At 42.0% G+C, this 21,757-nt stretch overlaps 1 protein-coding gene across 1 annotated transcript in view; it reads right to left on the reverse strand.

Moving 5' to 3' along the window:
* Nucleotides 1-761: 761 nt before the first annotated feature.
* sema6ba (sema domain, transmembrane domain (TM), and cytoplasmic domain, (semaphorin) 6Ba) overlaps nt 762-21,757 on the reverse strand; it is a 30,353-nt gene continuing 9,357 nt past the window's right edge. Inside the window, exons 3-18 of the mRNA XM_029453556.1 lie at nt 16,837-16,960; nt 15,735-15,846; nt 14,476-14,536; nt 14,300-14,362; nt 12,211-12,309; nt 12,035-12,125; nt 11,632-11,751; nt 10,911-10,999; nt 10,612-10,829; nt 10,394-10,525; nt 9,975-10,124; nt 9,353-9,529; nt 8,391-8,531; nt 7,536-7,613; nt 6,121-6,182; nt 762-4,808 (exon numbers count right to left, since the gene is read on the reverse strand). Coding sequence (XP_029309416.1) covers nt 3,823-4,808; nt 6,121-6,182; nt 7,536-7,613; nt 8,391-8,531; nt 9,353-9,529; nt 9,975-10,124; nt 10,394-10,525; nt 10,612-10,829; nt 10,911-10,999; nt 11,632-11,751; nt 12,035-12,125; nt 12,211-12,309; nt 14,300-14,362; nt 14,476-14,536; nt 15,735-15,846; nt 16,837-16,957 — 2,700 coding nt within the window. The 5' untranslated portion in view covers nt 16,958-16,960 and the 3' untranslated portion in view covers nt 762-3,822. The remainder of the gene's footprint in view (nt 4,809-6,120; nt 6,183-7,535; nt 7,614-8,390; nt 8,532-9,352; nt 9,530-9,974; nt 10,125-10,393; nt 10,526-10,611; nt 10,830-10,910; nt 11,000-11,631; nt 11,752-12,034; nt 12,126-12,210; nt 12,310-14,299; nt 14,363-14,475; nt 14,537-15,734; nt 15,847-16,836; nt 16,961-21,757) is intronic.

The following is a 21,757-nucleotide window of genomic DNA, read 5'->3' on the forward strand; positions in this document are numbered from 1 at the left end:
ACAACTTTTTGTGATTTATTTGAATAAAATGTAGGCTATGTAAAAATGACCTCATCACCTGGTACCTTGGTTCCCATTTGGTTAATTGTACAGTCAATTTGTTTATATATATATATATATATATATATATATATATTTTTTTTTTAAATAAGTTAACGAAAGTACAATGGCAAAACAAATCTGGCTTGACTTAAATCGTCAAGTTGCTGTATGAACTGTGTGTGTACGTGTGTGTTTTGAAATATAAATGCTTGTTATGTAACTCACTCAACCTTTTGTTGACCGTACTGTTCTCTGTGTGATGTTCAAAGCATTATATCAAAGCAGACAACAAGGGGTATTTTCATCTCTGTTGCAGACCTCTCAACAAAACTACAGTCTGTCTCTAGCACAAACAGATCATGTCCAGTCAATGCAGAGGCACCCATGGGAGTTCACGCCTTCCACTCCCTCACAGAGGCCAGTCAATGAAGGCCAGTGTCCAGCGCCCTCTTGTGGCGAGGAAAGTAAATGCATGAGAGAATTTTCCGCTGCCTCTGATCTGGAGCTTTGGCTATTGTTTGAAACCGCCAATTTGATGACAAATATGTCTCATTTATAGAAAAATAAACTGCAATAATGACATACACATTACTTGAGACTGTTGTGAAGTAATAGAATTTCATTTGTAAATGTGTGTTTTGTGTGTGTTGGCATGCGTATAATTATATACGTTTATTGGAATGAGTGCATTCGGGGAACCACACTCGACAACATTAGCAGTCAATTATATAATGCCATTTAATAGCAGTACTCCAAAGATCGATGGTTATTATAACAGCAGTATCTTAGCAACTGCAAAAAACTCAGCAGGCATCAGTCAAATGAGAAGGCTCAGTTCTGGCTGAGATCAGGCCTGCAACTCTACTCTAATAACAGGAAACAGCTGAACTCAGCAGTCAGCCAAAGTCACGTAAATACTGTACATACATCTTATTCACAGCATTGTCACCGAAGGAAAAAAACAAACCTCACACTTCAAACACAGTCCTGTCTCAGAAGAGCATGAACGATCCCTCCAAAACTGAAACACTATACCTTCAGGATGATTATTTACACTATTCACAAATGATACAGCTCCTTATTCAAAATGCAAAAACAAAAAAAAGAGAAAAGTTTTTTTTGTGCTTTTCCTTATTACTGCACAGTATAATGATTCTAAACAAACCAAAAAGAACAAGTACGTTCATTCACTCACGATGCTGACAAGTATTTTCAAGATCCTCCAGTATGGCAGTTGGTTGGGGATGACAGACAGACAATCACAGACTACAGAACAAGACCAAAAGTCCAGAATCAGGACAGATATGACACAAAATGGGATGCACAGTGTTCCCTCGCAGCATTTCAGTCCATTTGAAGGTTTGCTTATGAACTACTTATTATTACATATCGGCTATTCTGCAATAAAGACGGCTCATGTCAGGGCATCAGTGAATGCATTACAGTATAATCATAAAGGGCATGACAAAGTCTCTGTGTTCATTCTTGCTTATTTACAGTATATAAGTGTGACATGAATGTAGTTTATAAACAGACCCTCAAACACGATTTGAAATGATTTCAACAGTACAAGCCGACATCTAAATAAAAAAATGATATATAACATTCAGCATGTAAAGGTCAAAGGCATACATATCACAAGTATACTGCAACAAGTGAGTTCTCCAACACCACAGTGCATGAGGTGCACTGCTGACTGAATGGTCTTCATGGCACTTTAAAACAAGTTTTTTTGCTTCAGTAATCAGGCATCAGTAAAACATTCATGGTTTTGGCACACAAATGTAAAAAAAAGAAAAAAAAGACACTGGTAGTCTCTTCAATCTTGAAGCGGGTTGATATGAAACTCATATGAAAAAGATTTTCATACATTAATAGCTATAATGACATGATATTTTTGTTTGCAAGCTAGTGCCTAATGTCATTTTCTTTTGGAGTTACTTTTTGTCTTACAATATCATTTTTATCTAAATTAAAGTTTACTATGTACAGACAAACCATATATTGCTGCTCACCACAAAGTCAGCACAAACCAGCGTCCATTTCACGACTGCCTGGGACTGTGCGTGAAAATCAAATCATCTGGTCACTTATAACAAATTCTCATTATTCTCCACAGTCCTTTCATCAAGTCTTACTTGCTTTTGGCTTCTGTCTTCATCTTGTCCCTGTTTTTTTATGACTTCGACCTCGAACATACTCGCACCATGTAGTGTTGATCCAAACGCCGACCATTTCATGGCACTGGACACTTTGATGTGCAGAATATATAGTCCCATTTGCCTGCTGGGAACATTTCCATTACCTCTACTGGCTTTGAGTTAGGCCAGAGGTTTCAATCATCACCACTGTGACTGTCACTTTATTCTGTATCACGTCTGTGGGACCATGACCCACTGTTGGCTTAGGGGGAAGAATTTCCCAATAAAACTGGACTGTGTCCTATAATCCAGCAGTAATGAATGTGTGCTCCTGTGTGTGTGTGTGTGTGTGTGTGTGTGTGTGTGTGTGTGTGTGTGTGTGTGTGTGTGTGTGTGTGTGTGTGTGTCTGTGTGTGTGTGTTTGCGTGTGTACAAACCCTAAGGTGACAGTGAAGGACAAGGTGTTCACATATTGCAGTGCATCCACTTTAAATCCTCCAAAAAACATCTCTCTTTCTTCCTTTCTGTCCAGCTTTGATAAAAGTCAGTCCAGAGTTCGGGGGTGCAATGTCCCCAGACGTCCTCGTGGAATTATTGGTCATTAAAGAGTACATGGAGTGTAAGGAGGCAAACGGATACAGCGATGGATGGCTGAGATGCCGTCATTACAGAGAGCATGCAGTTGGCAGAAATAGTGCTGACATTTCAGTCCTGCACTCTGCTCTCCAAAGACGTGAGTTATGGTCCCATATGCCTGTGGGACCGGTTAGAGGCATTTGGCACACACGCCGGGCGTCTCGTACATATAGAATACTAAATACCCTCCGTCACCTGTACAAAAACATGTATGCATCTACTGTATGTGTGCAGCAAAGAGGAGAGAGAAAGAGAAACGGAGAGAAGGATTTTGTGTTTCCTTATCATCCACCAGATTTGTTTGCAGATTTCATTTCAAGTACCTAGTTGGCAATCAGACCAACAGGTAATATTGTGGAAAACAGATGGGTGGCAGTCTTGTTAATGTTATCCAAGAGGGAAAAAGCATCCCACTCCGGTAGCAGTATTTGACTGGCTCTGCAAACTCAGTTAATCTGCACAGAGAAGGCAGCCTCTAAGTGCCATGTCCATCTTTGTCTCTGTCGACTCTGCCCCTCGTTCTGCTTTCTTTCTTCCTTCCTTCCTTCCTTCCTTCCTTCCTTTCTTCCTTCCTTCCTTCCTTCCTTTCTTTCTTTCTTTCTTTCTTTCTTTCTTTCTTTCTTTCTTTCTTTCTTTCTTTCCCCTCCATCCTCTCTCCTCCCTCATCCCGCTGCTGCTGAATAGCAGGAGAGAGAGGCAACTCTGCAATGCAGACACAGCAACAACCTCAGTCTATCTGACCAATTAGTGTGAGCCAGGATATGAGTGGCAGACCCAGCAGCCAGTCATAAAGAGAGACTCATCGTGGGGTAAGAGGAGGAGGGGATGCCTGAGAGACTGATAGAGGAGATCAGAGGCGCTGAATGACAAAAAGAGATGTAGGGAAAATAGAAGGGAAGAGAGAGTGAATGGACAGAATGAGGAGGAAAGAGAAAGGAGAGATCTATGTAAATAAAACAAAGAGCTCTGAATATGGAAAAGCTCCTGTTTACTTCCTCAAGAGTCACTGGCCAGCCTGAGTCCTATCACTGCAGTTCTTCTTACTCATGAGCTGGCTGAGATCCACCAGCTCGCCCAGCTCCCCGCGCTCCAGGGCCCCTCTCAGCAGAGCCCTGCTCAGCCCGGGGGTGTGCTGCTGGGACACGTAAGCCTGGCCACTGGGAGCGGGCATGGAGGGTGGAGGCATGGGGACGGGCACCATGCCGTGGCTGCTGAGGATGTATCCTTCGGGGGCCGGCCAACGCAAAGGCAGTGGCTCGCCATACTCCATGGGGGCGCTGGGTGCAGAGACCACCCTCCGACGCTCGGGCGAGTCCTGGGGGGTCATGGGGTACACATATTCTCCTGCAGACTTCCTGAGAGGGGCTTTGGGCGTCCCCTTCACTCCTTTTTCTTGCTTGCTCAGGCAGACATAGTGCTGGCGTAGCATGTCATTCCCCCGGCTCTCACCATTGTGCCTCCCGCCTCCCCCCTGCTGGAAGAGTCTGGTGGTCAGGTAGACGGATGGGGGGATGCGACAAGGCGAACCCAGCCCAACGGAGCCTCCGCCCAGGTACGTCTGGCTGGTGTCCCACCCTCCAGAGTTGGAGTCAGAAAGTCTTAGGCCTCTGCGTTTCTGCTGGGGTGTGTGCTCCGGGGTGGGCAGGAAACCCGGGTCGAGCTCTCCTGACTTCACCCAGCCATTGGGCATGACAAACAGGGTTTCCCCACCCTGAGAGCAGGGGCGCTCCCCTCCTCCCTGCCGCGTCACGCTGAGCACAGAGCCTCCCATCCCACCGCCATTAGTCAGCAGGCCTCTTTCGCGCCGCTGGATAGAGGACTGGGAGGTGTTGCCGTGGCGACGGTTGGTGGGCTTGTGGGCCATGATCCAGCAGACGGCGAGGCCAGAGAGCGCCGCCCCGATGGTGAACGCGGAGACTGCAGATGCCACAAGCAGGTTGAGGGAGACCAAGCTCTCCGGCTCAATCAGCAAACTCTGCTGCAGAATTCCTAAAGAGACACAATTATGAAGATGACATTTACAACCGACGTCCGCTTTCAATGTCTGTCCACAGGGTGCAGCTTTAAAGTATCATTGTTATTACACATTCTGCTTTTCTGCTACTTCGACTTGGTGCTTTTCTCCTCACAAGATATAATGTATCTTAATGAATCAATAACTACAACAACACTCATCCTTGCTGATAATGACGTCCAGCATTACAGGACGATTGTCTTTAAAAGAAGCTGCTCTCCAGTCTGGCCTTGGGGCTCCACAGGCTCCAGGTTTAGAGAAGCCTGCACTTGTAATCAGCGCAGCTCAGACCACAGCAGCTGACTCTCCTTTTCTCCTCTGTCCTCTCCTCACACTTTCCATCCTGCAGTCCGGCCAGTGAGTCTCTCCATGCAGGCAGCATACCATTACCTCAGTGTTTCCACCCAGCTCTAATCACTCCCATCTGCAGACACAGCACCACATGCCTGTCCCTGGCTCGGCCTCTGCTGCGCTTTCACCGCTCAGATTAGAGTCTGTCAGGTCTGCTGCCTGGCATCACTGACTTCTACTGCTATCAGTTTCTGTGCAGTATAAATACTAGAAGCTCATATGTCAGTTTAAAACAAATGAATGTGATGAGGGCTTAGCATGTATTTTCCTGTTTTATGACTTTGAAACGGGCCTAAAACAGTTCAGAAAGAATCTGCTGGAGAGGAAATGCCTGTTTTTTGGTTTCCACTGACTTTGTGAATTTCAGAGCAAGGTTCAAAGAGGCCCTCTCTGGCGCTGCTGCAGTGACATCTGAGCCTCTCGACAGAAGTGACATCAGTATTTTATGCTAAGCTTTTGATGTTTGCTCACCAGCTACCCTCGGTCATTCCTCTCTCAGATGTTCAGCATGGAGAGAACAAAGCCTTGTGACCAGGAGGATGTTGCACTTCACATCCTGCAGTCTCATGGTTTCGTCTACCAGCGGTTACACCTCTCACATCCTCCCTAATTAAACTGTCTCACACTGGGAGCGTTTTGACCTGTAATCACTGAGGTGGAAACCAAAATCCCAGTTCTACTCCCACCTTATTCAGCTCTGAAATAAGACACCAAAACACTCAGTTGCTAATATTAAGGTTGAGTGGATCTTGCTGAGCTGTAGATATTGTTTATCTCAAATATTTGATTAATTTGTAGTATCAAAGGGTTTTTTTCAGAATAAAATGTTCAGTGACAAGTAGACAGGTGAAATGAGGGATTTGGCCACTAGGCGGAGCCTGCCCTCAGTCCGCTGCACACAGCCAGAAGCGTCCATGTCATAGTGCTGCAACCTACCATCGCAGTCTCCTAGATGGGAGGTGGTGTTTCCATATTCCACATCTTGTTGAAAAGGTAGCCTGCAGTCACACAGAGATAAGCACATCAGAGACAACATATATCTTCATATACAAACAGAATATAATAGTAAACATGTCATTATAGTGCCCTTAAGTCATTATATGTAGTAATGTGATCTCTTATTGTCGAATGTTTACAGTCTAACATAACAGAAACAAATTAACCTGATTGAAAATAACTCTTAAATGTAAAATCTGACTTTTTACATGAACATTTGAAAAGGAAATTGTACATTAATGGGGACATTTGTTGATAGTAATCAATCAAATTGATATGGCACATATTGGTGTGTTCTCCAGTGTAATGGGATACTATTGATTCCATTATTGATTTATCTCAGGGAGGTCACAGGTCAGGGACCATTCATGACGATGGTGGGAGCTGGAATTTAATCGGGATTGCGATACTCGGGGCAATGTTTCACTTTGATCCAGAAATCAATAATACTTCATATTGCTTTTGGGAAAATGAATAAAAAAAGAACTAAAGATAACTATTATTATTAATTGATAAAGGTTGGTATTTAATACTGTAAACTAGCTAATGCTATTAGCTTACAAAATTAAATAAATCTACAAACAAAATAAATGTTACTACAAAAAAAACTACATTTAAAAACTATAGCATAATTGTACATCTTTATTTAAACTTATTGACTGAAATGATTAGAAAACACAGACAGAGGATGTGTGGTGTGGTTCAGAGGTTTCTTGCATCACCAGAGTCTGTTCATAAACATGAACTGCAGATTTAAGTGCAGCTAGACCAGAACTGTATTATATTTCTATGACAGCCACAAACACAATAATAAGTAAAAGAAAAAAACCTTTTAACGCTCAACCAATATAGATTGTTTAATGTGTATGGCCACCATATGAGTAGATTCAGTGTGGTGGTTTCTTTTAGGTAACTATGGAATATTTACTAGAGTCGGTTTGGTCATTTTGTTATTTATTCATAATTGTCTTCTTTATTAATTTACCCACAATTCGATTTCAATTACTTAGTAACAAGGGTCATCCAATATTTCTATTATTTCTGTTTATGTTGTCATCTTACATGAGTAACTATGTCTTGAGGGGGCATTGTGGAATAAACAAAAATCTAAAGTCTTGCTTTCAGACGCAGGAGTTTGAATCCTTGTCTCTTAAACTACAAGAACACTTGAGCCATCATTCTTTTAGCATTTATTGTCCTTATTTTATGTGAGAAAGTGACGTGCTTATTCAACATTAGCTTACTAACCAGATCTTTTCCATGTACGATATAGCCAACAGGAATGTTGTAACTTTGACAATAAAACTTGTGTGTGCGTGTGCGTGCGTATGTGTGTATGTGTATGTTGTCCTCACCGTGTGCCTGGTCTCAGGAAGGAGCAGGTGCTGCCTCTGGTCCAGCCACAGTACGGGTCCCTGGAGGCTAGACAACTCCTACACACCAATGAAAATCAAAAGTTAAGAAATGCTGAGTACTGAACTGATTCACACAGCAGCCATTTCGACAATTTTAGCAGGGAACTCTCCCTGGGAAACTTAGAGAAAGTTACCGTCCAAACCTGGGAACAAGTGTTACAGCTATGATTTGAGTTAGCTAGGGTATAGTCTATCTTGCTAACAAGGTAACCAGTTAAATAGATTGAGCCATTAAAACCCTAAAATATGAAAAACAATGTAGGCTTTGAAACCTAATATTGGGAGCACTGGTCAAATGATAAATCCTCATCTGGTATTCATCTTCATACACAGCAGTCACACATATCCCGTATATGGCTGCTGTGGGAATCAGATTCACAGTGTGGGGTTCTACTTCAAAAGATATTTCCCATATGGTCAGTAATAAACAAATGGCTTTTTTAGTATTCATAATGAATCATCTATTTAATGGCAAACTTAGATCAAGACGATCTTGAAGCCACTTGTGTTTAGTTAAATAGTATTTCTCAGGGATAAAAGTCTTTCAATATAAACAAGCTGGATGCATTTCTACAAACACACATACCGTTTATCTCTTGCTGATTGAAACATCAGCAGAATTGCATTTTATTAGGACAACTGCACTAAAAGGGAGTGAGTGCACGGGGACAAAACAAAAGTTTGCCAGTGAGTCATACTTTGGCTAATGGCCACAACTACATTTAAACTGACCTCGTTATCACACAAAGAAACATTGAGGTATTGAAAAATAATCTCCAAGGCAAAAACAATTACTTCATGCAGCGTGAGTGCAGGTGGCAGCGAGATGTGGGCATTCGGACTAGACAGGAAGGGAAGGCCAGCAGCAGAGTGTGACTGCTCCGGTCCAACAACAGAGACAACAGCTGACGAGCCTGAGGAGAGTCCTCACCACACCTGGAGACAGTGAGACACACACGTGAAGACTGGTAGCAGTGGGTCAATGTAGGGTTACAAAGGAGCTGAAAGGTTCCAAGTGAAGTTCGGCGTGGGAATTTTGGAATGTTTGCACCTTTTACAACCTGAGCAGATAACCCCTATATTTCCATTTCAATCCCAGTAATTCCTATAAACCCCAGGCTAATTTCCTTTAATTCCCATGGAAAGTTTCTACTTTGAATATTTCTGGAATTTTGCAACCCTATGTTAATGTATGGTAAATTGTGACAGGGTCAAAGGCCACGACAATAAATACATCTACTACAAAAGGTTGGATGACATCAAAACAGGAATAGTTTGTAGAAATTATGATCAATTCAACAACAAACAAGATGCATATTTTTATCATTAGGTCAAATAAAGCTGAAATGTTTAGTTGCTCAATCAATAAGTCAGTTGACAGGAACCGATTCTAATGATATTTAGATAGTCATTTTTCAAACTTCACATACTATCTTGTTCCAGCCTCTAAAATGTGCACATGTAATGCTTTTGTTTGGTTTCGGACAGATTTTCAAAAAAAACATACAATTTGAATAATAACCTTGGACTTTATAATGGTTTGTTGTATCTTTATGACCAAATAGTCATTATATTAACAAAGTAAATAACTGTCACATTAATCAATGAGAATGACTAAAAGTTGCAACCATCAAATCAAACTCTTTAATTATATGAGATACAATCTAATTAATATAGTAGAATTCTTTTACTCTAAGTTAAAATGTATAACTTAGGTTATCGAAATCAAGGACAAACATGACTCTACTCCTACTCACTTCTCTGGGTTGAACCCTTCCACCTCCTCCAGAAACACACTGCCGTGGGAAACAGGATCTCCGCTGGGAAGCATTAGAAACTTCAGGATGGTTCCTCGGGTTGAGCCCAGGAACAAGACCGTACGGTTCTTATGGGGGCCAGCTTCAGTGTCCACCACCATGGCTGTCAACTGGTACCTAGATATAGATTCAAAAAGGATCAATACAAAACATTATTAACATATATGCTATGATGCATATTTGCATATTTACGCTTCCCTTTTTCATGCTATTAAAAATTCTACTTGGGCGCTACCCATGGATGGATTACTGAACATGCCAACCAAGCACAGTCCCAGTTGCCTTTACCTGCTAAATGCCATTTGACACGTATCCATTAGAAAGAGATACACAATGACCACAAAGAAACATAAAACAACCATAAAGAGACACAAAAAGACCACACACACACAAAATAACCACAAAAAAAGATGCATACAAATAACAAAAAACACCACAAAGTCTGTGTTTCTTGCTCCTATGTAGGAGAGGCGATGGTTCCTTCTGCATGTCTGTGCCTCGGGGGCCTATTGTCTCATAATCCACCCATGGCGCTATCAAACAACCGAGTCAGTATGCGTACCGTCCCATAGTCTTGACCACCCAGGGTCTGTGCCCTAGTAGTGGAACGGTCTCGTCCATCAGTGGGTGGGTCTTCACAAAGTTCAGAACCTCATCCGGCAGCATGTTGGAGGAGCTAAATCTGGATCCCCGCACCGCACATCCCCCTGGCCTGCGGGCAGAGAAATAGAGAGTTGATGAGTAGATAGATAGGACAGAGAGCAATGGAAGTCCAGAGAGAGCAAGAAGAAAAGAGCCAGAGGAGTTCTTTTTGCAGCTGATGGAGGCTGTATTAGAATATTTGCTGAATAGGAGTGAAGTTATTCCGTGACAGTTGGAGTTCATAGCAGGGGGAGTAAGATGTGAGACAGATGCTCAGTAAAGCAGCACTGCAGTATTTTGCCCAAGATTGACTCACATGTACACTTTGCACAACAATACCTCGGTTTAGGCACCGCTTCGTCCGGCACTGGAGTCCAAATAGACTCAGGGGATTTCTGCTCTTTAAACCGGCCCTCAAAAACATGAGCAAGCTGCTGCATGTCAAACACACACACCGCAGAGCCCGGGATGCTAGCATAGAAAAACAAAAACAAGACAGTAATAAGAAAAAGAGCATTTGTGCTTATTTGTTTGCATATTTGTGTGCATCTCTGCACCTGTTTGGTGGCGTAGAGAAGAGACCCAGGATGACATCTCGTCCCTGCATGTGGATGATGTTGCTTGTGGCATGTAAGAGGTTGAAGTAAAAGTGTGAATCTCCCGGGACGGAGCAGTTGAGCCGCGCCTTCAGAAATGTGGTCCACTGTTTCTCGAGGACGCGCTGAGAGCCACCCAGGTCTGCCTTACACACACGAGCCACACGGGACACCATCACCTGGAATAAAACAAGCTAGGATTAGTAAAATGGAGGGATAAAAGAATAAAAGAAAGAAAGAAAAAAGATTAAAGAAATGACCTTCTCGAGATGATGAAACTCCATGGCCATCTCTCTGAAGAAGAAATAAATATGAGGCCCCCACTCCATGGAGCTCACAAAGTAGGGCTCTGAAAAATAATATGATAAAAACACAGTTAGACACACACACACACACACAACACACACACACAAACACACACACACAAACACACACACAGAACAGTAGCGACGCAGTGCCGCGGGCCAAAGTATCGTCCCATAGTCCCTGACATGAAGCTGTAATAACACTCAAATCAACATGGGCCGCTGCTGTCCACGGGCCTCGCAAATTGAATATTTATGTCCTGTTTAATTTATCATCATGGACAAGAGGATACACATTATTTATCATTTATTCATCTAGCACTGTTGCAGCGTTGACCTGCCTCAGCTTGTTTTGTTCTCCATGGAAAACAGACTCAACTGTTCAATCTACGGATTGTAAAAAGCCCTGAATCTGTAGAGTCCAACTAACCTCAATACATCACTCTGTCTGAGCGTGTGCCACTTATAATAAATCTATGAAATTATGTTTGGTTTCACTGAATACAGCTTATTATTGAGCTCCACCACCTCACGCAAAGAAAGCCACAACATTTTCCTTTTCTTTGAATAAACTACTGAAGATAATGGTAATGGTTCCTGTTATTTGCCTCTTGATTGTCCATTAAAAGTGTCTGACTCAGGAGAGTCATTTTAATGTGTCTGTTTCTAAAAGTACCTCTGAACCATTTGGAGTCATGTTTAACTGTGCGGAGGGCGGGGCTGTCGCCGAGGCTACGATAGATCACCGCATCGATGGCCAGGAAGTCTGTCACAGTACCGGTAAAGAGACTACCATCTGAGAGTGAGTGAGAGAGAGAGAGAGAGAGAGAGAGAGAGAGAGAGACAGAGGAAAGGAGGGGATTAAGAAAAGAAGAAGGGGCAGATACAGATGGAGAGATAGCACAAGGTCAAGAAGATTAAAACCAAACAAGCAATGCTGCGAGATGTCTGACTATAAATCATTTGTAAAGCTAAACACAAGGGCACAGACGTTTCAATGTCTGGAGCTGCAAACTGAGTCTGATGTCTGCTACAAACCCCAAACTATTTATCTTGAGTGTGAAAACTGAAGATATTACCAGCAAATAAAGCCACATTGGCATGTCGTGGATCATATGGGCACCGTGCCATCCCACTGACAGGCTCTCCCACCATTTCTAGAGTGTCTTTCTGCAGAAGAATACAAAAATGATATAGATAAACGAACTGGCAAGCACACAGAGTATGACCAGCTGACAGATAGATGGATACTAACAGTGTAGTTGGCACACAGCGGGTTGAAGGCGTTTGTTCCACATACAAACAGGCCACCATGCTGGCGGAGCAAAACCTTGATGAAATTACGGCACTCTCCCTATAGAGAAAAACACGAAAGGAAAAGATTAAAGAGGAGAAGAAAATCACAAGGTACAGGGCAACAGAGTTGAACTTAAGATAAACTCAAAAATACCAGTCAGACTAAGGAGGCTGCAAGTGTGAAGTGTGAAAAACGCAGCTTAAAACAATCCTTCACACCCTCAACCACACTCCATCTGGAGGAACAATAGGACGGGGACTTTGAGATTTAAAGCTGCTGCCACTGAATCTGAAACTTGATGACACTTGCCAGCCCCCCGGCCCCTTTCTGATCCTACAACGGTGTCTGATGACTTGAATTTGCAAAGATGGATGTCTGATGGATCTTGTGTGTGTAGGTTGATCAGGAGCTAAATTCAGCGCTCCTTTTTGGTATTGAATGACGCTAGCTACTAGATTACAGTTAGATTAGTCTATTGTCCCTTAACACATTATCTTGTTTGTATAATCCGAACAAATGCTGGTTATGCTTCCTGGAGTCTCACAAATGACATATAACGTGTTAATCAGTGAGTGTGGTGAGAGAGGTGCTAGCTGGCAGATTTAGTTATCTTTGGAAAGAGCCAGGCTAGCTGTTTCCCCCGGGTTCCAGTCTTTGTGCTAAGCTAAGCTAACCAGCTGCTAGCTCCAATAATATATTTACATGTTCTCATCTATAGCCTATCTAGGTAAGAAAGCAAATAAGCAAATTCCTAATAACATGTCAAACTATTCCATCAACTACCAAATGTGCTTTTCCTGCTATGAAAAAGGTCTGCAAAGATTACTCTCATACCTCGTACCACAAGAATAACGTTATTGACTAATATATTATCAGGAGGAAAATTGCACAATTGAAAGGTGAAACTGTTGTGCTTGCTCAGTCTCATTTGAACTAAATAACTAACACTGATTAGCCTGCAGTTCCAACACACACTGGAATACTATTAATTGATACGCATGTATAATTAAATGCCAAGAGCATTGTTTGGTTGGCATTTGATTAACATTTTTATTTATGTGAAAATAAAGCTGCTCCAAGTATTCGTGCGAAGATAACCAGCTGCTGACTCCAACTAATTTACCGTACAGACGTGAGAGTGGTATCATCTTCTCACCTAGCTCTCAGCAAGAAAGTGTATAAGTGTATTTCCCAAAAACGATTCCTTAAATAACGAACACAATCCATCCAGGTGTTTCAGTTCAGTTCTGTTATTGCTGGCCTACTGGCACACCTGCATAGAATAGAGCCATTGTTATTGTCATCAGTTCCACCTGTGCTTTCTCTGCTATGGCAGAGATGTCCGCTGTGAAGAATGTTCTTTGAAGCAACACATCTTTTTTGTCTCTTTCTTACTACCTTGTGGCTGCCCTATCCTCTTTATGTGTTTCTTGCCCAGTTTTCCTCCACCTACGCACATTACATCCCTACCTACACCTCCCTTCCTCAACTGATTTCAATTACTGTTTCATCCCAGAGGCTGTGCCACTCTCTCTGCTCAGTTTGCTTTATAATGTTTTCTCTTGCTTTTCCATGAGTTACGCCCAGATTGGATTTTGCCGATGGCACTGCTATATGTATACAATAAAGCTTAAACTTTAGGTTGCACCCATCAAATCTTAGCCTTTTGTAGATTTAAACCCCATTGTCTTTATAGCTCAGAACATTGGTCAATTATCACTATATACACACACACATAATTGTCCCACTTTCTCGTCTTATATGACTGAGGTACATGAAGAAAATTGGCACAATGGAGCCGTGCAAGACAATAGCTTTTTAAGCTTCATCGACATTTTTCGTCCTAGGTAACGTTTACCTGAGCCAGCGTGATTCAGTGAGCCGCTGATTCTGTATCAACAAGATCAAATTTGTGTAAATACAGTATGCAGGTGCACCCGAAGGAAATAAGGTTCCTCTAAAAGCTGTTGTGTCTGTCCATGCGTGTGATAGCGTAGATGCATGAGAGTGGATCTCAAAGTGAGAGCGTTTTGTACGAGCGCTGTACCTCATGTTTGCCCTTCATCCGGCATACTCGAATGTCGTTTTTATTGGATTCCCATGTCCTTTTCTGCCAAAGACACAAACCCCAGTCAGAATAAGTTAGTCATGTGTGTATTTTTACATCATCAGCTGTTGGTGCATGTTTGGTTTTGTGTGTGTGTGCAAGAAAGTGAGTCTTACCTTGCTGTAGAACATCTCATCCCCTGCCATGTTATCCAGCTCCACTCTGTACAGGTCATCTCTACAAAATAGACAACAACTCAGTGCCAATGTAATATTGTAGGATATTTTATATTACAATTATAATATCAACAATGTGTAATGAAGGGGTAATTAATTAGACCTCTTTTTTTTAGCATTGTTCAGTGAAGGGCTAATTATTTTTAAATGTTTTATTTGTTTATATCAAAGTTGGCCTGCAATAATGTTGCATTTGGGCCGCCAGATGTTTCTAGTGTAAAACATGCATTAAAAACAAATTAGAAAAAGCTAATAAATCGCTGTTTATGCAATTTTATGTTTTGCGAAGTAAAATGCTCTGTACTATATAGGATCCCTAATTATCAATTATTTTCCAGAACCTTTAAACGGGAAGCAGAGCGACACTTTGCGCAGGAAGGCAGTTTGGTGTGAGTGAGGTCAAAACAAATGTAGATGCAGAGACACCCACGGACAAAAGGTATTTCAATAAAGGGAACTGAGGAACCTATTAACAATTTGCATCTCAACAATACAATAAGGTGTCTGCTTTTGGCCCGTGGTCCACCGTTAAGTTTCAGTTCTGGACCTCCAAGGGAAAATCTTTTATTTTTTAATTAATTTCAGAATCAAACTGATTTATTAAACTTGCTTTAGGTTTGTATATGACGGCAGATGTAATTTTCCCAAACGGTGAGTTAGCAGCTTCTGTTAATACTCATATAGCAACAAAAGAAATGTCTATGTGTGACTGTAAGTGAATGTACGATCTGTGTTGCTCATCACAGTGGCCTGATTCTTTATTGATGGTTAAATGAAAGTACTGCTGCTGCTGCCTCAGAAAGAGAAGTTATCAGCAACCCATTATTGTTAGACCACCTGTTCGTGTTTTTGTGTTAAATTGTGAAATGTTTCATTTGAATAAAGTGGATTATATCATTTATTTTTGTTATTCATTTGGTACATTTTTGTAAGTATGTATTTTTGCAGGCGGACCAGTTTGTACGACTATTTGCCTTCTAGCGTTTACTGTTCCCCACATAGCAAGTATAAGAGTGATGCGAACAAACAGCTTTCACTTGACATTTTACAACATGATTGAGTGCTTCCTCGCTACAACAAACTGAAAATGTCTTCTACCGAGTGACAGCAGATGGACGCGGTGGCATCAAATGAAAGCAAAAGGATATTAATGCGAGCCCGTCAGAAACACACAGTTGGAGCCAGTTGCCGTTGGTTACCTGGCTCCTATGTAGAGCGTGCGGTTGACTTGGAGGACCGTCTGGATGTGCAGCTCCTGTCTCTGAGCTGAACGATGAGCTCTGCCCAAGAACACTGGATACCTCCGCACAACTGACATGAACACACACACACACAAGTAGAGGGAAATACTTACAAAAAAAATAGAAATCAAGTGCCTTGCTCAAAGGTACTGACAGTTGATGACAGAGCGAGTACTTTTCCCATCTATATTTACCCTAAGAACTTCTCTAACCTTCACTTTAATAGTGTCTTTACTCATACTTGATGCTCTTGTTCAGGGAAACAAAGATAATGGGAAGGAGACAAATGTTGCCGCAGTTAAAGTATACTGAAACGCTTTAATCCTCTTAGTGTTTTTCTTTGCTTTTGGTGAAGCATGCAGCTCCATAATGAGAAAAACTGTGTGCAACCATTATTGTAATTTTATGGTGAAAAAAGGCTCTCCCTCACCCTCCTCCCTTCATTTCAGATAAGTGGGAGAGAACAGATGAGATGGAGAGAGAAAGTGGCGGTATCAGAGTATGAGAAAGTTTCCAAGAGGAGGACGACGGTCTCCACAGGGAGTCCTCATCATCAGGAGACAGTTTGGGAGAACGTCTCATTGTCCTTGACTGCAGGGGAGGAAGAGAGGAGGATGTAGCGATCCATCTCCACCTGTCTCCTCCCCTTCTCTCTTCCACCCCTCAGCCTTCTCTCTTGTCATCTGTATCACCCCATCCAATCCAATTGTCTCCCTCTTTTTCATCTTCCTGCACCTCTCAAAATCCATAACAATCATTTCTCTCCCTCTCTCTGTCTGTCTCTGTCATGTCTGATATCAGGCTACCTTACTTCCACCGAGAGACTGAGAGTAGTCTCTTTATTCTGTATGCCTGGGCAGAGAGCATCTCCACACCAAAGCTATGACCCTCGACCCCCGATTTCCACATCCACCGTGAAGCCAGTTATCATCGATGCTGAACATACAGTCACACAGTCACGCACACACACACACACACACACACACACACACACACACACACACACACACACACACACACACACACACACACACACACACACAGCAGGCAGGAAGCATACCCTCTATGGGGACATAGCTGAGTGGACTGGGTTCCTCTGGGAATGAGCCGTCCGCCAGTTGAAGCAGCAAGAGGAGAAATGTGAGGGGAGGAGCCACGGTCGCCATGGCAGCAACACACATGTACTGAAAAGAAAAAGGAGAGAAAAATATCATTGTTGTGCACGCTATACGTTTCTCTGTGTGTGCATGTCCGAGAGTGTGCGAGGGAGTATGTAACATTATGACATATTTCTTATCATCAGGTCCCTGTGTGTGTGTGTGTGTGTGTGTGTGTGTGTGTGTGTGTGTGTGTGTGTGTGTGTGTGTTCGCGTGTGTGTGTGCGTGCGCGAGGACAGGGTCAGAAGTGCAGTAGTGTGACTGCTGCCACCAACCTGGCTTCAACAGGAAGCTAATGTGTTTCTTTTGTCTGCTGTGGTATAATGGGGATCTATTGTCAGAAATGTCAGTCCATTGTCAAACTGTTTGAATTGAAGGGGATTCTCAGTCATATAACGCACCAAGAGACAAAACAGTCACATGGTGGTAATGTTCCTTTCACTAATTGTGTTTCAATACGGACATATGGAGGATATTTTACGGGTAATTTGTGACAGAAAAAGGAATAGTGGTCTTTATATAGAGAGAAGAAAAAGACGAGATGAAGGGAGTGACTCGGGTAAGCTGGACAATCTCTTTCTAAAGGTCAAAAGTCAAGAATGCTCTAAATCACGAACTAGGAGAAGAAGAGGAAAAAGATTTTGGTCTTTAAATAGTGCAGAGGCTACCAAAGGGTCACACTATGCTCAATATGAGCTCACACACAAACACGTACAAAACAAGACAGAGTCGCTGCTCTGCGGAGCTGTATTTCAGCACAGCGGTACTTTTAGCTAAATGCTAACATGCTAATGTTTATAATGATATTGAACACACACACAAACACACCTGTTAATTATAAAACGCTATTGTCAATACATACACTCACACAACACTATGGATATCGATCGATTTATCCATTTGGCCTCACAAAAAAATGACTAATGGATCAATATCACTCGTGTTGTGTGACAGTATGAACAGAATCACGACATTGACGTTTGAGAAAATGTATCGATCGTGTGAGCAAAAGTTATTATTTTGTCATCGACATCAGATCAAATCGAAACAGCTGCAGAAGTAAAAACCCTACATAGAGATAGATGGATTTTAATTTTTTAATTGACATGTGATTTAAACGCACAAATTAAATGATTTGGTCTGAAAAGACCTTTAGTTAGGCGTGCTCACACAATTAATGCTAATTGGCATTAAACACAAAGGACATCTGTGGCTGATGTAAATGTCATCAGGTTTGCAGGCATTTGGTGATAAACCAAAGTACTAAATGAATAGAAATATTGATCTGATGGTGGCGCAAGAATAAAAGTCAGGGGATCACCAAAGTCTGAAGGATTCAACCTCTGGGGACCATGAATACAAATCTTAATGGCAATTCATCCAATAATTGTTGAGACATTTCAGACGATTTGGACAAAAGTGGTGACACATAAACATGCTGCTAGTATCCAAAAACCCACGGAGGGGTCAAACTGTCAAAAACAAGCCCCCCATGCTGTACATCAGCATCTCTTTCACCTATAAAACCAGGATAGTGAAATAACACTGCTGCACATAAGTCATAAATTGTGGCATCAAAAACATTGAATGTTGATGCATTCTATGCATTTACTCAATATGCCTGTGGCTACGCTGTCTTTGATGTGAGAATACTTTGAAAAAGAAGCGGCGATACAAAGAGAAAGAAAGAAAAGAAGAGAACAACGAGGAGTGGAGTACTCAGGTTTTTGTCTTGACTTGCTCAGAGAGCTGCTAAAATCCTGGAAAATGTTTGATGGAACATAAATGGCAAGAGAGGTTAGAAATGGAAAAAGATATATGTGTAAAATATGAACTCTGTTCCCATCAAATCAACCTGAATACCCTGTTCCATGTTACCCCCAACCCCCGCTTATTTCCTTTCATCCTCTGTCTCTCTCCCTCCATCAACCAGCTCCGCCCTTCATTTCTCTTTCTTTATACCTCGCAGCTTGTCTGTTCCAGGATGAAAACCCCATGACTGTTGTCAAAGATAGAACAGGTAGAACGCTAGATGTGCCAGTTGCTAAGGTGATTACAATTGCTATTAGAAGCACACAGATGCATTCAGATGTAACACGCACGTATACACAAGCACATTCACCTGTGTTGCCAACACTTCAGATTGTGCATGCGTCAGAGTGACAAGCTGTTTGAGGACATCGCTGAGGCGATGTGGTGCTGCAGAGTATACACTGTGGGCCACTTCAAATGAATTCTAGCCCAGAGATTGCAGATTTGACATCTCTAAGCCTTCTCCTCATCAGCAGCACCGGAGAAGCCCGGAGGGGGGTGGGAGGTTTGTTTCATCTAAATCTCCATTGGGATTCCCTGAACTAGAACTGATTGAGTCAGGTGTGGGGTCAGCTTCATTTCATTATGGCCATTTCATGAGACGAACAAAGATTTGATGCTGAAACCCAAAAGGAAATGATGTTGTCTTGTATAGGATGAATGGAATTAAAGGAAGCATGCGTTCCAGTTAGATTAGGCATCATATGTTGGTGGTTTGCGTCAAACACACATACATGGTATACTTACTTTTAGATTCGGTTTGACTTCCCTGAAAATCATTATCTCCGCCCATCCATAAATCTTATTAGAAATAATTGAAAGAAAAGATGCTCCTAATAACTCCAATGACAGTTGTCTACATACCCCCAGGGGTACATTGCAGACAGGAACTGCTAATAGTTAATTCTTTAACTTGAAATGGTGACAAATGAACCAAATGTAAACAAATATAGACTAAGAAAATGCTGTGGGAGTTGTAGCCCAGTACAAAGTTACACAAATCAAATTAGAATTGTCAAAAATCCACTAATATGAACCTTTTACAACATAAATCACTAAGTACATTACAAAGGCACATAATGTCCCATCAACTTGGTTCTTACAGCCCTGTAACACTGACACTCTCCACCCATTCATGTACAGATATTTGTGTTGAAAACATACAAACTATTTTAATGTGGAATTGTTTTGAAACAATACCTCCACAGAGCTTTTAGAAAGGTAACTTGACTGGTCCAAATGAATGTTTTGTCTCTGTCTGACGTTTGACTCCCACTTCTAACAAGGCTTGTGAACCAACAGTATAACAACGTTGTTATCAGTATCAGGATCAGAATCAGAAATGCTTTATTAGTCCCACAACGGGGAAGTTTACCTTCTTACAGCAAAAGAACAAATGAAGTAGAGTGGCGAGTACACAATAATTGAATAGATAAAGATGTATCATGTTGTAATCATGAGTGTTTGTAGGTGCCAGCTAAGTTTGACAGAAAGCGACCGTTTCACTTCGATACAAATTCCAAGTGTAAAGCGAGAAAAGGAGGAGCAAGACCAGGGTGAACATTAGTTCTGCCTTTGCTCATTGGAAGAAATGTTCACCCTGAAAGCCACGTCGAGGTGGCCACCTTTTCTAGCATGAAACAATTAAGTTGAATAAAACATATACAATTCACGTTTATTTAGCCCAACTTACACAAGTACACACAACATACATGAAAACATACATACTGTACATACACAAAATACATACAAATACATGCAATGACTGCTAAAAGCCGGCTGCGAGAAGCCTGCGTTTCAAAGCTTCCCTTCATCCCTCTGTTCCTTTCTCTCATACACACACACACACACACACACACACACACACACACACACACACACACACACACACACACACACACACAGTCTGCACATGCTACATACCAAAACCCCGCGGCCAATCATTATTGTAGCCTCCTCTTTAGAGTGTGTATTGATTAAGGTTATCGATCCATAAATTAAACCATCAGATCTGGGCCATGGCCAACATATTAGAACTCGGCTGCTGGCCTGTGCCATGACAAAGGCAGTATTTCTAACACTCTGAGCTATAAAAAGAGCTTTGACGTTTGGTTATCAAGGGTTTTGAGTTTTCTCTGCTGAGCCGAGAGACATAAGAGACAGATGAAAGATAAAAGACAGAGGTGGTTTGAGAAAAAGGACAAAAACAGAGGAAGAGAGATACCGACTGCTATAAACTTCCAGCTCATCAAGCTATGAAAAAAAAAGCAAACCGCCGGTGACAGAATGAGTATCAGGAAATCAAGGGAGAGAGACGAGCGAGTGGAAGAAGAAAGGGTGTGATGCTATTTGTGTCAGATCATGTTGGCGTGATAGGATTAAATGATGTGACACTGACACGTTGGTTATCATGGGATGCATGTAATGACGACGACTGTCACACAGTGTGATCTATCCTCATCAGGCAGCTCATTAGCAAATCACCTGCTAACACTCACATCATTAACCAATCAGCAGGTCATCTGAGGAAGCACCTGCTCTCACCTCTTATCAGTTTGTCCATATGTTTCGTCCTCATCAGCTGGGACTGAGCTCCATTTGATAAAGTCTTCTTCTCCAGTGTGCTCGTTTTCACCCACCACAGCTGATCCGACAGGAATGTCAGGGTGTAAGCTGCATGCTGTGAAATTCTACACAGCCCCACAGCATGTCAACAAAGTATATGAAAGATATCTATTTAATTATTATCTATTAAATATTTACCCATGATCCCCTCCTAAAATGCCTCAGTGGCCTTTAGTGTATATTGGACATGTTCATGTTTGCGCAAGGCATCTCAACTATTAAAGCCGCTGAGCAAGATCAATACGCTCTCATCCTGCTAAACACAGGCCGAATAAAGAGCAACATCCCTCTCTACAAGAGGAGCATTTACTTACCACGAGGAAACACTGACATATAAACACTGAAGGCAAAGATACTAATCAAACCCAACATCACTGATGTGAGAG

The sequence above is a fragment of the Cottoperca gobio genome, chromosome 17 (assembly GCF_900634415.1).
Source record: "Cottoperca gobio chromosome 17, fCotGob3.1, whole genome shotgun sequence".
In the NCBI taxonomy this organism is placed as follows: Eukaryota; Metazoa; Chordata; class Actinopteri; order Perciformes; family Bovichtidae; genus Cottoperca; species Cottoperca gobio.